Genomic DNA, 17,031 nt, shown 5'->3' on the forward strand with positions numbered 1-17,031 from the left:
AATAAATAGTGAATTTAAAAATTTTAGTATTACGCCCCGGCGAACGCGATTGGGAACACAGAGGGCGATCAGGTGCACAGCAATACTCACACACAAGTGTAAGCCCCTGGTACACAGCACCAGCGGGAAGCAGTGACGAAACGTCGGATCCATCGCCGTCGATATCGTTACCGACACCGCCACCGCCCCCGAAGGCAGCAGCGCCACCGCCGCCTCCGCCTCCACCGCCTCGGCCTACTCGGCGGAGTGTAACATTTGCTGAATCGCCGCCAAAAAGCCCGAGGAGTCCCAAGAGCCCAAAAAGTCCGTGGGTATTTCGTCGTAGATCAACAATTAAGTCACTCAACGTTGCGGTTCCGTGGACACCCGCGACTCCCAGTCACTGGGACAATCGCAAAGCCGAGTATGTCACGTAAATACTTGAATTCAATTATTAAATATAAATATATAACCAATAAAAATTAATAATCATTTCAAGATATTTACGACCAGTGACTTTATTTATTGTTTTATTATTTCTCAATGTTATTATTCACTTTTTTATTTTTATTTTTCTTGTTTTTAAATATGAAAATGACAAAATATTATTTATTGGTACACTGAAGCTTAAATAATAAATGAAATTTTCAATTAAATATTTATATAAAATTGTATATAATGTTAATTATATATATAAATTACGTTTGTTACAAATGACATTGAGAATTAATAAACAATATCATGTTAATATAATGTAAATAAATAACACGCAGATCAAATAATAATCAAAAAATTAATTTTAAACAAAACAGAGCAGTTAGAAAAAAAAATAATAATATTTACAGTATGGTCTTGGAATGGGTTCATGTAAAACACTTAAATTTTTAATAAAAACTGCCAAATGCATACAAGCCGATTTATTTAGATGATAACTAACGAACTGATTCAATAAAACAAAAAAAAACGAATCACAAGTGTGAAATTTGATGTAAAATTTTTTTATGCCGCGTTCAGACGAACTGAATAAATAATTTTTAAATCAAATAAATAAATAATCAATGTAATTTATTAATAATTGATGTGTGTGTAAACAATGTGTTACTATTATTATTAAATAATGTAAAGATGAATGGAATGGATGAATAATTTAAGTCTCACTGGTATGAGCGTTGACGCATAAATATTTATATTAATAATTATTTTTTATTGTCGCTCTTTGTATTTTATTATATCTTGTTTTGTATTGTATTGCATTGTATTGATTGTTTGTTGTGTGATTTTTGCCAAAGAAAATTAACTTACCGACTGAAAATAAATTCCGTTGACTGATATTGGATAAAGAAATTGCTGTTCGACTCTCGATATAATTTTTTAGCTCGAGATAAAATTACTATCGGATGGTTTTGACGGAAGACATTTTATGAAATCTGGGATTTACTCATTTCGATGATTAGTTTAGTTGATATCGAAATACCGTTCAAAGGTTAAAGGCCAATTTATGTGCCAAATTTTTGAGCCTTTTTTTGTAGATGATAAAAGCAAACTGAGGAATACTTGAAATATTTAAAAAATACCAGACTATTGATAATTTTTATTTTAACAGTTGAGATAAATAACTTATTTTAATATACACATAGAATGTTATTAATTTAATTAGTAATTATTATTGTAATAATAATAATAATAATAAAGAATATTATAAACTGCAATTATTGTATGATATTGAATATTAATAATAATAACGATAAACTAATAAATAATGTTGGAAGTTTTGTACGCCGATGTAGGATCTATCATATCGTCATTTCGTAAAAAAAAAAAAAATAAATAAATAAAGACTACGTAATAAAATACAATAAATAAGAATTGATAAATAAAATAAATCACTCAATCAATTTAATAGATATAAATGATAATAATAAAGTTGAAGAAAAAAAAACGAATATGGTGCACATAACGTTAAAGATGATACCCTATGGAATATAATATAATAAAATAAATAAATAAAGATTACATTGATTATAATGTTATTAAATAAATTAAAAATCCCGTGTGATTAATCCTATTGTATTTAATAATTGTAAACTAATTTAAGTATGAATGACAGGTGAAAAATATTGCGAGAGTGAATCAAAATATATTTAAATCAGTTTAATTACTTCGAAAATTCATTATTGATTATGTTTATTTGGTCTTTTGTTTAAGAAATTATTAACATGAATTTAGGATAATTTTAGACAGAGCTGAGCTCTGTACCGTCCTGGCATTTTTTTTTTTTTTAAATAATTAAATTAAAAATTTATTTTATTTGAGTAAGAAATGGATTAATCATGTATAATTATAAATTATTTATTATAAAATAAAAAATATTGTAAAACTGTTGTAAACCAATCAAATTAACATTAATACACGATCATTTATTTAACGTAATTTATTTTAGTTGATAATTTGAAAAACCTTTCCCAGGTCATCAAAGTGTGAGTATCAGAAAAATTAAGAAAATTATGAATTATTGATTATTTAATTATTTTTCTACATGTACGATAAATTTAAATGGACAGTGAAATTGACGACAATCGAATTACATCGTAAACGTTTATTGCTAATAAATATTTTTACTAGTTTATGAGGGGAAATTTATTTGGATTTTGAATAAAAAAATGAAATAGACGATGTAAGCCAAATTGGTAATTAAAATATGATCAATTAGTTGCACGGACGATAAAGTTGGGTGATAAAAATATAAAACAAATACAACAGAAAGTAAATGATGATTATGGCGATTTTTTCTTCTCATCATCGAATATTCAAGAAACAATCAAAATAGTTTTCCTTAAGTTTTGAGTTAAAAATAAATTTTTATTTAATATAGTACATTCCATACAGTATCATCCTGTGTCTTTGTTTAGAGGATTCTATTAAAAAGGACTAATAATATTGAACGCCTGTAGAAAGGAACATTCAAAAGATATTATAGTATGGCCTCGTTTTTGGTAATTTCAGATAGAGCTTTTTAATCGGGTATTGAATTTATACTGGGTTTCGTAATTAATGAAGCTGAAAATCCGTTATCTTGCTCGAATGAGTCACTGACAAATGTGACATATAGATTATTATCAGTCGACGTAATTTCCCAAGGATCCATTTCGCCGCAATAACTTCCGATAAGTGGGGAAGAATTATTATCACCATCTCGTACTTGTAAAGAATCGTAGACACAATTTTTGCTACGCTCAAGCTTGAAGTAGTTTAATGTCATCAATATTTGATAATTTTTTTTTGTGACAAGATGCCAAGTGCATTTTACATCGAGTCCGTACGGTTCAGGATAATTTGGTGACTCTAGAGAAACCAGTTCATCATTGATATACATAGTGTGATTACAAACTGATTGGTAGTGAGCATCGAAACCCTTGTGGAGATCGTAACCATATTTTCGGTACCTGACTAGCATACGATTGCCGGTGGAAAATAAATGTAAAGGTTCACTTTCATTTCCACAGTAACGACCTTAAAAAGAATAATAATTGCATTTGAATTGATTACTGAAAATTAGTACTTACTAATTGCATTAAACAGTTACCCAAAAGAGGACTTTTCACCCAATATCCATCTGTGATTTCTAGATAATCATTTGAACAGTTAACGTTTAGATAAATGTCTAATGAAGTGATCTTGAGCTCAATACGATGACCATGAGCGACCGTGATTCTCCATTCACATTGAAAATCTTTGCTTGTAAATAAATCTTTTGAAACTAAAGGTGATTCGATAATTCCATGTGAGCTTTGTAGAATTTTCCTACATTCTGTTCAATACAAATAATTGATAATTAGAAAATTCTCTAGTCGAGGAAAATCCAAAAAGTCCCAGGAAAAATTCTTTTTTCGACTGACGACCGCAAGTACGGCCAGGAAGGGTAAGGGAGGATCGCGGCTATGCATTCTTATAAAGTGTAGCCCATAAATTTTTCTCCGTTGGGAATAACTCTACATAACATAGACAGTTTTTGTTTATAATGAAGCCCTCTAAAAGTTAAAAACACAAAAACACTAGGAAGAACTTTATTTATTCAGTAATCAGCCTCGGACGGATGCGGAAAGATGACACGATCTAGAGGTATTTTTTGGAGAGTGCCCTATAACTTATGTTTTGTTCGGAATAACTGTACATTTCACCACGGATAGTAATCCACAGAAATCTTATTGCGGAGAATATCCCCACACATTTCATACGATTTTTATATATAGGATTACAATGTTTCAACATTTTTATTTATAACGTAACAAGTATTGTTTACCTGGACAATTATAAAGACGATTTACTGTCTCAATATCGATTTTACTCGGTTTGGTAGCTTCTCCTACATCCAGACTTTCACTGGCCATTTTATTCAACGGTGTCAATATACTCTGAGACTCGTTTACTGCAAATTCATATTTCGTATAATGCATCAGAGAATTTACGTCGTAAGGCAAACCGAAAGTACGACTGTTGTTATTATTCCTTGTGACAAAATTATGCTCATAACCTGTCGTATAAATTACGAGAAAACAATCAAATTCAAGATATTTTACGAAACATTACCACTATTTTTTTTTCTTACCGGGTTGAATATTTTTTTCGTTAACTCTGATATATTTATCACGATCTGGACGCTGGTGTTCGTGGATCAAACCTATGATATGTCCTAATTCATGAACGATTCCCCGAAATTTACAAGTATTACACAATTTTATTTCTAGACATCCGTTTTGATATCGTCCAATCGGTGATTGGCACCTGGTTGAAAATTATATATTTTTTTAATTTATTCTCGAAAACGTCATTAATTACTTACATTTTCTCTTTATAAGTAAACAATACATAACTAGGATGTGGATTTGCGTCTAATTCAATAAATTGTATGCACGCATACCTCTCCCAATATCTCATAGCTTTCACAAGCGTTATTCTCGTATTTCTATCGAAACCCGTGTAATTTATTTTGTACGGAATAATACCATAATCCCATTGCGGATCGTCACTTGCAATAGCTAATGATCTTTTTTTTATAAATTTTTCTAAAGACACTATTTGAGATATCGAGATTAAAATAATTATTATAAGAATCAATAATAATTTATTAATAACACGAAGACCGAGAATCATCATTCTATTAAAAGTTTATAAGATTCAAATATATCAGGCATTTAAGATGAAAATTACTTGTGGTCTAAAAGTCTTTTTGGCAACAACTGATTCGAAATAAACTCACGACTGACACACTCTTATTTTAAAAACATTTTAATTGATTATTTAAGTTTTAATTAGTACAACAAATAAATAAATATATAATAATTGAGATTAGATTACTTGACCGAAAGTTATTATGCAGCCGTGTTTCACAATATCAGTTCTCAAGAACAAGCTCATAAATTTCAAAAAGTGAAATAACGTGACTTCTGAGTAAATGATAAATAATTTCTGGTGACAAGAAACGAGGAGGGGATTCGGATGCTGATAGAATAGCAATTTAAATATTTTGATAACTTTATGCCCCCTGTACTGCATATTATTCGGTTCCCTCTCTTGTTCATTTCGGAGAAATTAAATAGTACTTTTATCGTATTTGATTTATTTAATCGTATGTAATAAACCGAGAGCGTTTAGTAGGTTTTAATTAGTTTTTTCTACAATTATTAAATTTATTAAAAAATATAAATATCAGTAATTTGTTGATTTATTTTGAAAAAATAAGTATTATTTAAATTCATGTAGAGATAAAACTAAAGACAATTTAAAATTCAAGTTAAATAAAATTTTATGTTTAATTTTCCGCTTTGCCAACAATAGGTCCAAAGTTATCTATTGATGTAATAAAACACGCAAGTTAATGAAATTAGAAAAAGTTGTATACAAATACAAGAGCAAGTTTGGTTAAAAAAATAAAGTAGCAATGGGTCTGATGGGTAAAGGCGTTACGACTGACACAGCTCTGAGCCATAAAACCTTAAGACAGCCCGTCTTTTCGCATCACCCGTATAGTATCATATACATACATACATACATACAAATATATCAACTTACATGTATATATTTATTTTTTATTTCACCCGTGATACTTTTGTAGAGCGTGAAGAAAAAAGGACGAGCCGAAGGACCGCATTGCAGAGCAGCGTTTAATGGTTTATGCAGGAGCCTCAAATCCTTGTATATTTTTCCACTGATACCTCTGCTCCATCGCCAAACGTCCATATAATAAATAATATAATTATTTAAATATTTATATTAATTGACATTCGAACGCAATAAATCAAATCCAATGGCTATAATACCGTATTATTGCTACTGGATCTAAAGTAAAAATAAAAAAACAGAAAAAATGTAAATAAATAAATGAAAAATAATGCAAATGAACACGACTGAATCCTCATGGGCACTTGATCGAGAGCTATTGTGATTGCATATCTCTGGCCCGTTTCGATGCACTCGTAGTTTCAGTTTTAATACGTACTTCACCTCTCATTAAAACTCTCCGGTTGAGCGCTGCAATTTCGAAAGCTACCAGCAGATCTACCATACATCTAGTCACCCTGACTAATACTTTTTTCTTTCATCTCTACACATCTACATATAAATATAAATATATATATATATATACAGATTTATATACTTTACTCTACAGTAATCTATCCATCTCTCTTTACCTGGGCTGAGGCTGGAGCTGGGACTGGGTCTCAGGCTATTATCGAAACTCGAGCAAGAGACGTTTAATATTCAGCGAGCGAGTTCATCGATGCATTTTAACGTTCATGTATCTTTATTACTATTATATGAACACTTGGATTGCTTTAGGGTGTTGGGATGTGGAGCAGGTGTCTTGTTTTTGTATTAAAATACATCATATTTATCATTCTCTTATATGTTGATTTAAAATTTATCGATAAATGTATTATTTTTTTATTTTTCAATTATTATTTCCATCAACAATTATTTACTCAACTATTTTTGCAGTATAAATATAATAAAAAATGAATAATTTTTGTTATAATTATGACATTAACAAAATAATGACGTTAATGAGAGAGAGAAGGGTGTGAGGGTACCACAAGCGACGGGCGTATCAAGTTTGCTTATGTATATTCCAGAGTTTTGAGTATACACGGGAGTGATAGAGCGATGGGGGGATGGGGGGATGGGAATGGGATGGGATGTGTACGCGAGTGAGTTTAAAGGTCTTCCATGGGAGCGAGAACATAAATAAACTGCTAGTATATCTATGTGTGGAGATAAAAAGAGATGGGTGGGAGTAAAATTTGTTAAAGTGAGAGAGATGGGAATGTATAAGCGTAATGGCGGCATGGCGGCATGGCGGGATGGCATAATGAAGCTTATTAAATAACAATGTTAACCGCTGGGGCACTATAAAATCGAGCTCTCTTCCAACCGCATCATTCGCATTTCAGCACTCGCGCGAGGCCATCGATTTATCACCGCAAGTACCATTCAAAGCACTGCTATAATACAACAATACTCTCCCCTGAAGCTTCCCTGGCGACCCAACACTCTTTTGTTACCCTTCTGTCCTTTGAATTTGTGTATTTCGCGCCCTATCCAGCCCGAGCCCCCGTTGAGCCGCAAACGATTATTTTTCCCCGTCACCTAATGACGCTCGGTTAAGACCCAGTGTTAATAATAAATACCATTTTATGATAAATATTATTATTATTTAAACACGCTTTTTGTTATGATTAATTATTTTTACCAAAAAAAATATTTAAAGACATTTTAAGGATTAATCCGCGTGATATAATGCTCCGGAAGTATAGAGTAGTAAATTTTAGATTCATGATAGGGATAAAATTCAAGACAAGTCTCTCAATCCTCTCCTGTATCAGAATATACTTCCTCTATATATATACTACACCAAAGTTCCGTTTGATTTATGTATAAGCATCGGGAATTCATGCCACGGAGTAACTAAAAATGCAAACATCACTTTAAAAGGTCAGTTTGCAACCGTGAGAGGCATTTACACTTTTAAGCTTACGTTAAATATTCTGTATACATATTTCGTACTTAACATAACTTTGTTATTATTATTATTATTATTATTCTGTTTCATGGATTTGTTTTTTCCAATAAATTTTTTGAGGATTAATTTAGTAGGATTAAAAAAAAAAAATTTATTGTGTTTATTAATTTAGTTGATGTTATTGTTTGTTGAAAAACAAGAAAATGATTAAGTTATGCAGTAAATCGCGAAAAAAGGTATTTTTTGGTTTTGAAAAAAAAAAATAAACGAACGATATCCGGAGACAAGGTGAAAAATCATCGGCGATTCTGATTTCCGAGCTGACAAACTAAAGAATTATAAAAAGTGGATAAGAAAAAAAAAGTTTAAAAAATAGTAACACTGAGAGGTACAGAAAATAAGTCAGTAAATAGATGATAAATGGATCTAACGTAAGGGAAAGAAAACTCCCACGAGCATACTAGGAAATGGAGCGTAGCTATTTTATTTTTGTCTTAGACATTATGTAAGTCCAATTCTATGATTTTTATTTATTTTATTTCTTTTTCTTTATACTAAATAATTTATAATTTAAAAAGTTTTAAGTATTTTAGTGAATAAATTAAATGAAATATAAATGTCAGTGAGATTATTTTATTTATAGGAAACTTTAAGTGTAAAATTTAGATTATTCTCCTCATTTACTTGTAAATAAATAACGTCACTCGCTAAATCCCAGCAACAGAAACAGCAACAGCAACAACAAAAGCAACAACACCAACAACTTTATAAGCCCAGCAGAGCTTCTGTAAAAAAAAAAGTTTTAAAGTTACTTTAACAACTTGATGTAATCTGTATCCACGTGATTTTGACGTCATCAAAAATAACCTACACTCAAGTTAAATAGAGAAATAGAGTAAAAAATAAATAAAGAAACAAGAAAAAGTTGAGAAAAAAAAAAAGACTAACACTCTTATATTTAGTTTGCTGGTGCATCGCTTCAAGGAGGTGAATATCAAAAAGAAGTTGAGAGATGAGAGTCCGAGAAGAACCCTCTTGACTTGTACAGACTACAAACTTTGCATTTACCATTTGCTATATATACATATATATTTCTTTCTCTGGGGCATCCTCACTCTGCCTTATACCGTCTCGAGCCCAACTGAGCCCAACCCCTGTACTGGCTGGTACTGACTTTCATCCTCACTCGTATATCCGCATCCTCATACCCCGACTACTTGGTTGCAATGCTGCTGCTACTGCTGCTGCTGCTGATCTCTCATGTGGCTTCTTCAACACTTCCGGCTCGTTGAGAGTTTCACGGATAAACAGGAAAATACGATAAACTGATGGGACACTTTTTTAAAATCTTTTCATCATCAATCTACTTTTTTTATCACCAATAAAATTTTATTTTCCACAAACAATTTTATTTAAAGACTTTTGATTTTGAATTACAATTTTTATTATCAGTTGAGACTTTCAATTTTCAGTCTTGATAAATCCCAAAAGCCCAAAACGTGTCTTTGGTTCAATTGTTGAATCAACCGAGTCGTGCAATTTTAAATTCCCCTGGATATAGTCATCCCACAACACATTAACTTACGGGATTTTTTTTTTTTTTTTTTTTTCAACATCCATTTAATCGTCTAATTTATATCTATATCCATTGCTGTTAACGTTAAATTTGTTTTATACTGGCTCCTTTTTCTTGCCATCTTTCTTCTCGACTATTTTACATACATACATAGTTTTGCAATTGAGTGGTTTATACATCACACATTGTCGGGCAATAAAAATTTAAAACCTGATATTCCGTTTTTCATTTTCAGTTAGTCTAATGTATATCTGTACATCGATATCAATTCCATATTTTATAAAAGAAGGGCTGAAGGTGAAATAATAGTTGATAATGCCCTTAAATAACAAGCTTTAAAAAATAGCTACAGATAATTTAATCAGATAAAATAAATTAAAAATTAATTAGTATAATAAATAAATAAATATATCATAAAGATTTGCCTAGAGGTTGCGTGTACAGAGCCTCTACGCCGAAACATCTAACCCGCCGCCAATTTGTCAGGTCTTAAAGAAAACCTGACCCATGGCAGCGCAGGTCAAATAGCCAGTAGCTTCCCCGGCAGGTGATAAAAGAGCGGTGTACTCAACCATAAAGTTGAGGTCTTTGCTTACCAATTACTACCTATGTGTCGAGGTCGCTCATCAGGACCATTGGAATCCAATGGTCCCAATTTTTTCATAACTAACAAACCACTGTGTATTTTTTGGCAAATTACATAGTGACTTCTTTTAACGTTAGTTACGTTTACATGACGAAAAATATAAAATAATAAAATGAAAAATATCAGTGAAAAAGAAAAAAATTTATTTTGGTATGATAGTATAGCCGCGAGGTGTGCATGCAAAGATTTGCCTAGTTTTATGTGTCATGTGATTCAGTGAGTTAAAGTGAATGTAAGTAATGTGACGCGTCCGCCAGATGTCAGGTAAGTGTAATGCGCATGGCGGGAGGATTGAATATAATGGAAAGAGAATATATATATATATATAGATAGATAGATGTAGATATTAGTATGACAGTGGCTGTTGGTATGAGTGAGCGAGTTGGGAAGATGCTAAATATAGACAGGGTTGCCAGGTTGCAGCAGAAACAGCCGCCGCCCCTTTGAGCGCTGGGAGCGGTGGCGGTAGAGGAAGACGAGGAAGTGGTGAAGGTGGAGAAGCTGCTGATGGTGGTGGGGCTCATCGTATCGGCAAGGTCGCGTCATTGATCCAGAGAGGGTTGCCGTTATGACGCGCCCAATGACGTCATTGCTTGTGACCTGTCCATGTTACCTGGCGCCCTCTAAGACCAGTAACCCCCGGTTAAAATGTACACTATAATTTCTCCTTCTCCTTCTCTCTTATTTTTTCATGCCCTTTTTCTCTCTGTATCCTTTTCACTCGTCACAGGTCACGACCGAGAGCACTCTTCGGCTTACTCGCGATCTCTTTGACGCTGAGTTTATTTTATTTTTTTTACTCTTATTATTATTTTTTCATCTGCTATTTTTAACTCTAATTATTTTGAAAAATTTTTTTTTAGAATAGTGTGGGTTGCAAATATATTTCGATAAATATTATGAGATTATGTAAAAGCTTATTTAATAAATTATTCTATTTGGGAAATAAAATTTTGAATAGCAAATTTTTTACTCTGTATAATTATAAATATAGTATTTTATTTATTATTATTATCATTATATGTTAAATCTTGTAGAAGTTGAGGAAGAGTAACATGTGTTAAGATTAACCAGCAAACTAATTAGCGAATTAAAGCTTTCCCTCAAGCATTTTGCAACAGATCAGTAACTTGCTTTATTTAACCTTACTGATGATGTCAACCTCTTGCATATTCATGCCTAATTAATTATGAATAAAACAATAACTAAGCCATAACATTTATAAAAATATTACCAAAAATTTATAATAACATTACTCCTATACACGTAAGTTCATTATTGTACTTTTTATGTGAGAAAGGTGTTCAATGTCTTTTAATAATTTTTAATTACTTTGTTTTTTACCTCTACAATCACTAGTCACTATTAAAAGTAATAAAAAACAATTTTAATTGCTATTTTTTAATGGACAAAAATTCCAAATTTTTAATAAAAATACTGACCAATAGAAAAAAAGAAAAAAAAATAATTATTTTTAAATGGGACGTATTGGTGGTTCCAAATTATATAAAAGTCGGATTTTTTTTCTTTGGTAACACAGTGATCGTTCGTGCTGAATCGATTGAAGAAAAAATTAAAAAATCATGTATTTTCTGCTGATACTTGTGTGTATCCAAATGTTGTCGTCAATTTCCGGCACCACTGCGAAAATGTGTGACGAATTTCAACCCGATCCGCCGATGGAACTTTCTGCTATAGTAGAAAATTTTTATCAAATGAGAAATAAAATGGGTGAGAAAAAATTTTACGAGCGCGAATCAAAGTGTATGCGTGACGAAGATATGGTAAGTTTTTCATTTTTAATTACTTAACAACAATAATATTCATTCAGTTAATTAATTATTTAATAGATTGATGCTGAGAATACATTTCATTTGGATAAATTACTAAAAATATTATCTCCTGAAACGTTGAACTCACCAGATCTTACGCCAGAGTTTTGGCAAATAGTTAGAAACTGTTCAAGCCTCAGTAATACTTTTAACTTATTATTTTATTAAACCTAAATTATGTTTGATAATTATAATTTTAAATAAATTGCAGAGGGCGATTCTCCAGTTGAAACAGCCACACTGATTCACAAGTGTATCGATGCTCCATTCAAGAATGCAAATTAAGAAAATAAAAGGCAGTTTTGACAAAATTACATAGACGAAAAAATATTAAAATACCATCCATGTAATATTGAGTCTGTAATGAAAATAATAAATCGACAAAATATCATATTTAGGTGTATCTCTATTTATTTATAGTTTAAGTTCCATTTTATTATGATAATTTACTCAAATTATTTGTTATTTATTTATTTTATAATTTTATTAGCCCTGAGACTTATGTCCCCTAATAAGGGCCGCAAATACAATTAATATATAATATATATATCATTTTTGAGGAATGATGAGTAACAGGCAGATCTGAATTCTTAATATTTATTTAATCATTTTTCTATCATAAATTTTTGGGCCTGAAGACTAAGTTCTCTAAGGGACATTATTTACAAAAATTAGAAAAAAAAATAATTTCTAAATAAATACAATAATACTTGAAGTAAAAAAATTTTATAGTGCAGTATAGACTCTCAACATTAAATTAATAAATCCATAATTAAAATTGTACTTAAAAAAAATAAATGATATGTATTTAGTGCAACAAGATTTGAGGGTAGTTGATTCCAAATTTTGGTAGCCGTTACTAAAAATGACTTTTCGTAGTTACAGTTCTCACATATAACTTTAAAAAACACAGGATTGTTATTTTGGAATAAATAGATATAATATTTAATATCAAAGCCTCAATTCCATCTATTATTACTTTAATAAATTTTATTAATTATTTTCAGTGTCTTTTATCTAAAGAAAGCGTTAATGTCTCGAGATTATTTTAAATAAATTTATTTTTTTGACTTGACAATCACACATGGAATAAAAAAGTTTAATAAAATCGTCGTAGTATTAGATGTTAATTACCGTCGTTAAGTTTGTCATTAACTTCTATAAATAATATTTAATGATTTTGTTTTTTTGACTTATCTCTTATTACTTTATAGGCAATTACACATAAGTTGATAATTATTTAATAAAAATATATATCTACGTAATTTTTTTTTTTTTTTTACAAATCGTTTATCAACTTAGAAGTGATGATAAAAAATATATTTTTAAATTTAGAATATATTTTATCACAGGATGTAATACATAAAATATTATTATTTGGTGGATAAAAATAATTTGAGAGCAATGATAAAAATTTTAGACAGCTACACTGTAGAATTTAATATTTGGGCATTAAACAGAATAAAAAAAAAAAAAATTTTTAATACTAACAGAGTTAATCGCTTATAAATCAAAGGAAAGAAAATTGGATAATTTCCGGATAACGTGTGACTTGTACAATATCCGGAAATTGACATATGGGATTTCCGGGGTTTGAATTTTCTCGGCAAGATAGGTCACGGAGTAAACTCAATGATTTTATATATCTATATATTTTTATCTCCCTCCACTTCACCATCAGCACCATCATCCCTCTTTTGTCTTGAGTTACTTCCGTGACGGCTATAAATTATACTGTTGGCCTATTTGCATACCCGTCTTACCAACGAGTCGTTACGTAATGCCCGCGTATTCAGTGCCTGCGATTAAAAAAAGTTTAAAAAGAGTACCACGAGTTAGATATCTCCGGTAAAGCTCAACGTCCCTTACAAACCTTACGAGCGGGTCCCACATAGGAAAAAATGAGCAACCAAAAGACAAATTTTTTTTTTTCAACGACAGAAAATAAACAATGAAAGAAAACTAAAGAAATAATTTTACACAGAGTTTTTTTTGCGGAAACTCGTTGTTTCATTTTCAAAAATGCTTAAAAGTTACTAAGTGCTAAAAGCTCTGCAATTATTAAATATTTCAATTTAACTTATCCGGAGCACGGATATATTTAATTTTTTTAAGGAAAATATTTAAATGTCATCGTGTTTGCAAGCTTTACATGTGATCATAAGCTTTCGTACCTGTACAGATCCGTAGCTATACACGTGCTTGGAAGCTTACACACATGTGCCCAAGAGCTTTTGTACATGTGCTTGCAAGCTCAAAACACACCAAGACAAACATTATCCATCTAAAGCCTTTTGGTTGTAACTAAGCTTGCCAGCTGGCTACTATATTTTTCAACGTGACGGTAATTGGTGCCGAGCTTTCAAGAGCTACTGTCCATATTCTATATATATATATATATATACATATGGAATACAGCAGTAACCGCAGTGGCGAGAGAGAATTGGATTGAATTCATTGAGTTACCAACACAGGAGCTTTCAACAATCACGTCAGTCCCTATGTATATCCACAATAAACCAAAGAACCTTACTAATACTTGATCATTGCTTCTATTTACCAATACGTCATTTAACAATTACCAATTCACCATTTAGATTCACTGACCACAGATATCAAACCACTAATCAGCTGTTTAATATCCATTCGTATTAATTTAACTTAATCAGTATAAATATAATATTTAATTTTTAATATTTAATTTTTAATGCTACTATTTGAAAATACCTTTAAAATTTATAATGATAAAAAAAAATTGAGTAAGCTTTTCAACGGTTATTGGAGATTATAACTTTGTCATCTTAATGCTGAGAAAATAACGGCCACTGAAAATTTTATATATTTAAAGTTTTATATTAAAAATTTTCCAATATTATCATAACATACTTTTATAATTATATTCATTTTAAATGATAAGGTTTAAAGTAATGTTATTAAAAACAGAATAAGTATAAAAAATGCAAGTGATTTAATTTAGCAAATGTGGGTATAGATTTTGTGTATTCGAACAGAGCCCAGCCGCAATTGTACTACCACACAACCCACGACATATCACCAATAGTAATTGCCAATTAACAGTAATTGATTAAATAATCTAAGTCGTGGATTTTGGTAGGTACCTATATCTGATACAGAGATTCCAACTGCTGTAATAGTAATCCTTTTAAAAGTCTTATCATCTCCATTGATATTCTCATCAGCACAATCTTGATGCATATAACTCATTTTATTAACGTCTGTAGACGTTATCATCTACCAATTGTACTTGCATAGATTCGTTCCATGTATAAATACAAACGTATATATATTTATTTAGTATATAGAGCAGAACAGCCAATGGATGAGACAGAATGTAGATGCATCGTCGACACGATCGTTTCTCTTCGTTACCTTACTGCTGCATTTTCCCTTACCTTCTCTGGGGACATCCTTGGATCAACGTTCGGTTGTTCGCCCCAACAATTCTATCCGCCCACATAAGATTTATTTCACAGTTTACGACTGTTCCGTTGGTGCAGACAGTTCTTGAATAAATATTTAAATTTATTTATCTTACAAACTTTTAATTTTTTTTTTTATTCCCTTCTTTGACAAAATCCCTGTTCTTTATTTTTTATAAAAATATATGTAGAGGAGGGTGGGGCAGAGCGGCCCCCTTAAGCCAATTATTACTTTTTGTGGCTTTCAACCATAAGATCACTTTACTTTTGTCCTATTACGAACAAATTTACGAACATTTTGCCAAAATTCTGAAAAAAAAATTTTTTTTGTGGGGCAGAGAGGCCTTCCTCCAAAAAATGATATTTTTTTTTTTTTTCTTTAAATTGTTTTCATCATTAAGGATGTATTTCTTTCTCTTGACAACTATTTTTGGTTTTATATAACTCGAAAAAAAATTTTTAAGGTGTAATAAATCGTTTACTCTCGATTACCTTAATTACTAATTGTTATTAAATAAAAAAAAAACGAATCTATAGTTTTACTATATTTCAAAAATTTATCAACTAAAAAAAAAAATTTTATTTTTATATATTTTTAGTGACCAAATTTGCCTCTTACATAGAGAAACGGCCGAAAAATATAAAAAAATAATTTTTTCGGAAGTTTCGGCTGGTCCATTTTGCCCCAGGTGTTATGCGTAGGGCTAGAAATGTGGAATTATAATAATTTTTTTTTAATTTGACGATAAAAATATGAAAAAATCACTTTTTCAAAATTTTGGGCTTGTCCATTTTGCCCCAAATGTCATGCGTAGGGCTAAAAATGCGCAAACATATCGGATTTATAGTAATTAGGCGAACAAACAAAAACTTTTTTTTTGATCAAAATTTCAGGGGGGGCGCTCTGCCCCATGGAGGCCGTTCTGCCCCACCCTCCCCTATATATATACTAGTTTGGTGAGAAAATCAATGTCAATGTGATAAGTTTAACTTAAATATACATAAATTATCACAAGTTTTTTATGGAATCAAACTGAGATTTTTCTAATCTCAGTTAATTTTTTAGTAGAACGATTGGAAAGTATAGAAAAAAAAATCGATTAATTATTATTCTACATTAATAACTAAAAAATCAATAGCCATTAAAACAATATGAACTTGTAAAGTTCAAGAAGGTAGAAGTAAAATTACGAATTATAATTTATTATTTACTTCTAATCGATTTCTTAGCACTTTTTTTTTCAATGTTAATAGTTTAAAAATAAAAAACAATAATTTATTATGAGTTGAATTAAATAATTATATGACGAGTGTACACAACAGTCTAGCCAATATTGATTTTATAAACAACTAAATATACATGTGGAAATATTTAAATTATAATCTATATTCAGCGGCATTCAGTTAAATGTATATAACAATTTTATTATTTGGTACAGACAGTTCTCAAATGAATATGTAAATTATTCTGAAATCCTTTCGGGATTAATTCAGCATTACGCTTCATTTTCGAGTGCTCTAAAATATATTTTATCTATCGA

The 17,031-nt window shown here is 30.5% G+C and overlaps 3 protein-coding genes and 1 long non-coding RNA gene across 7 annotated transcripts in view; 2 read left to right on the forward strand and 2 right to left on the reverse strand.

Moving 5' to 3' along the window:
• LOC130673032 (glutamate receptor 1-like) overlaps positions 1-890 on the forward strand; it is a 108,329-nt gene extending 107,439 nt beyond the window's left edge. For all 3 annotated transcript variants that reach the window (XM_057477889.1, XM_057477888.1, XM_057477890.1), the window contains one exon: positions 28-890. Coding sequence is in view for 2 of the 3 variants with exons in the window: in XM_057477888.1 (XP_057333871.1) it covers positions 28-102 (75 nt within the window). In the remaining variant the exon portion in view is untranslated. The remainder of the gene's footprint in view (positions 1-27) is intronic.
• The window catches only part of LOC130673039 (uncharacterized), a 154,905-nt gene that overhangs the window by 32,736 nt on the left and 105,138 nt on the right, over positions 1-17,031 (reverse strand). The window lies entirely within an intron of this gene.
• On the reverse strand, positions 2,818-5,253 carry LOC130673037 (tolloid-like protein 1). Its single transcript, XM_057477917.1, has 5 exons — positions 4,820-5,253; positions 4,586-4,761; positions 4,280-4,510; positions 3,563-3,787; positions 2,818-3,489 (listed from the first exon to the last, which is right to left on the reverse strand). Exons 1-5 carry the CDS (start codon positions 5,131-5,133, stop codon positions 2,993-2,995), a joined length of 1,443 nt encoding a protein of 480 aa, XP_057333900.1. The 5' UTR covers positions 5,134-5,253; the 3' UTR covers positions 2,818-2,992.
• Positions 11,754-12,426, forward strand: LOC130673038 (uncharacterized). The gene is made up of 3 exons (XM_057477918.1): positions 11,754-12,002; positions 12,069-12,189; positions 12,262-12,426. The coding sequence occupies exons 1-3, from the start codon at positions 11,802-11,804 to the stop codon at positions 12,333-12,335; spliced, it is 396 nt and encodes a 131-aa protein (XP_057333901.1). The 5' UTR covers positions 11,754-11,801; the 3' UTR covers positions 12,336-12,426.

Source organism: Microplitis mediator, chromosome 8, assembly GCF_029852145.1.
Source record: "Microplitis mediator isolate UGA2020A chromosome 8, iyMicMedi2.1, whole genome shotgun sequence".
Taxonomy (NCBI): domain Eukaryota; kingdom Metazoa; phylum Arthropoda; class Insecta; order Hymenoptera; family Braconidae; genus Microplitis; species Microplitis mediator.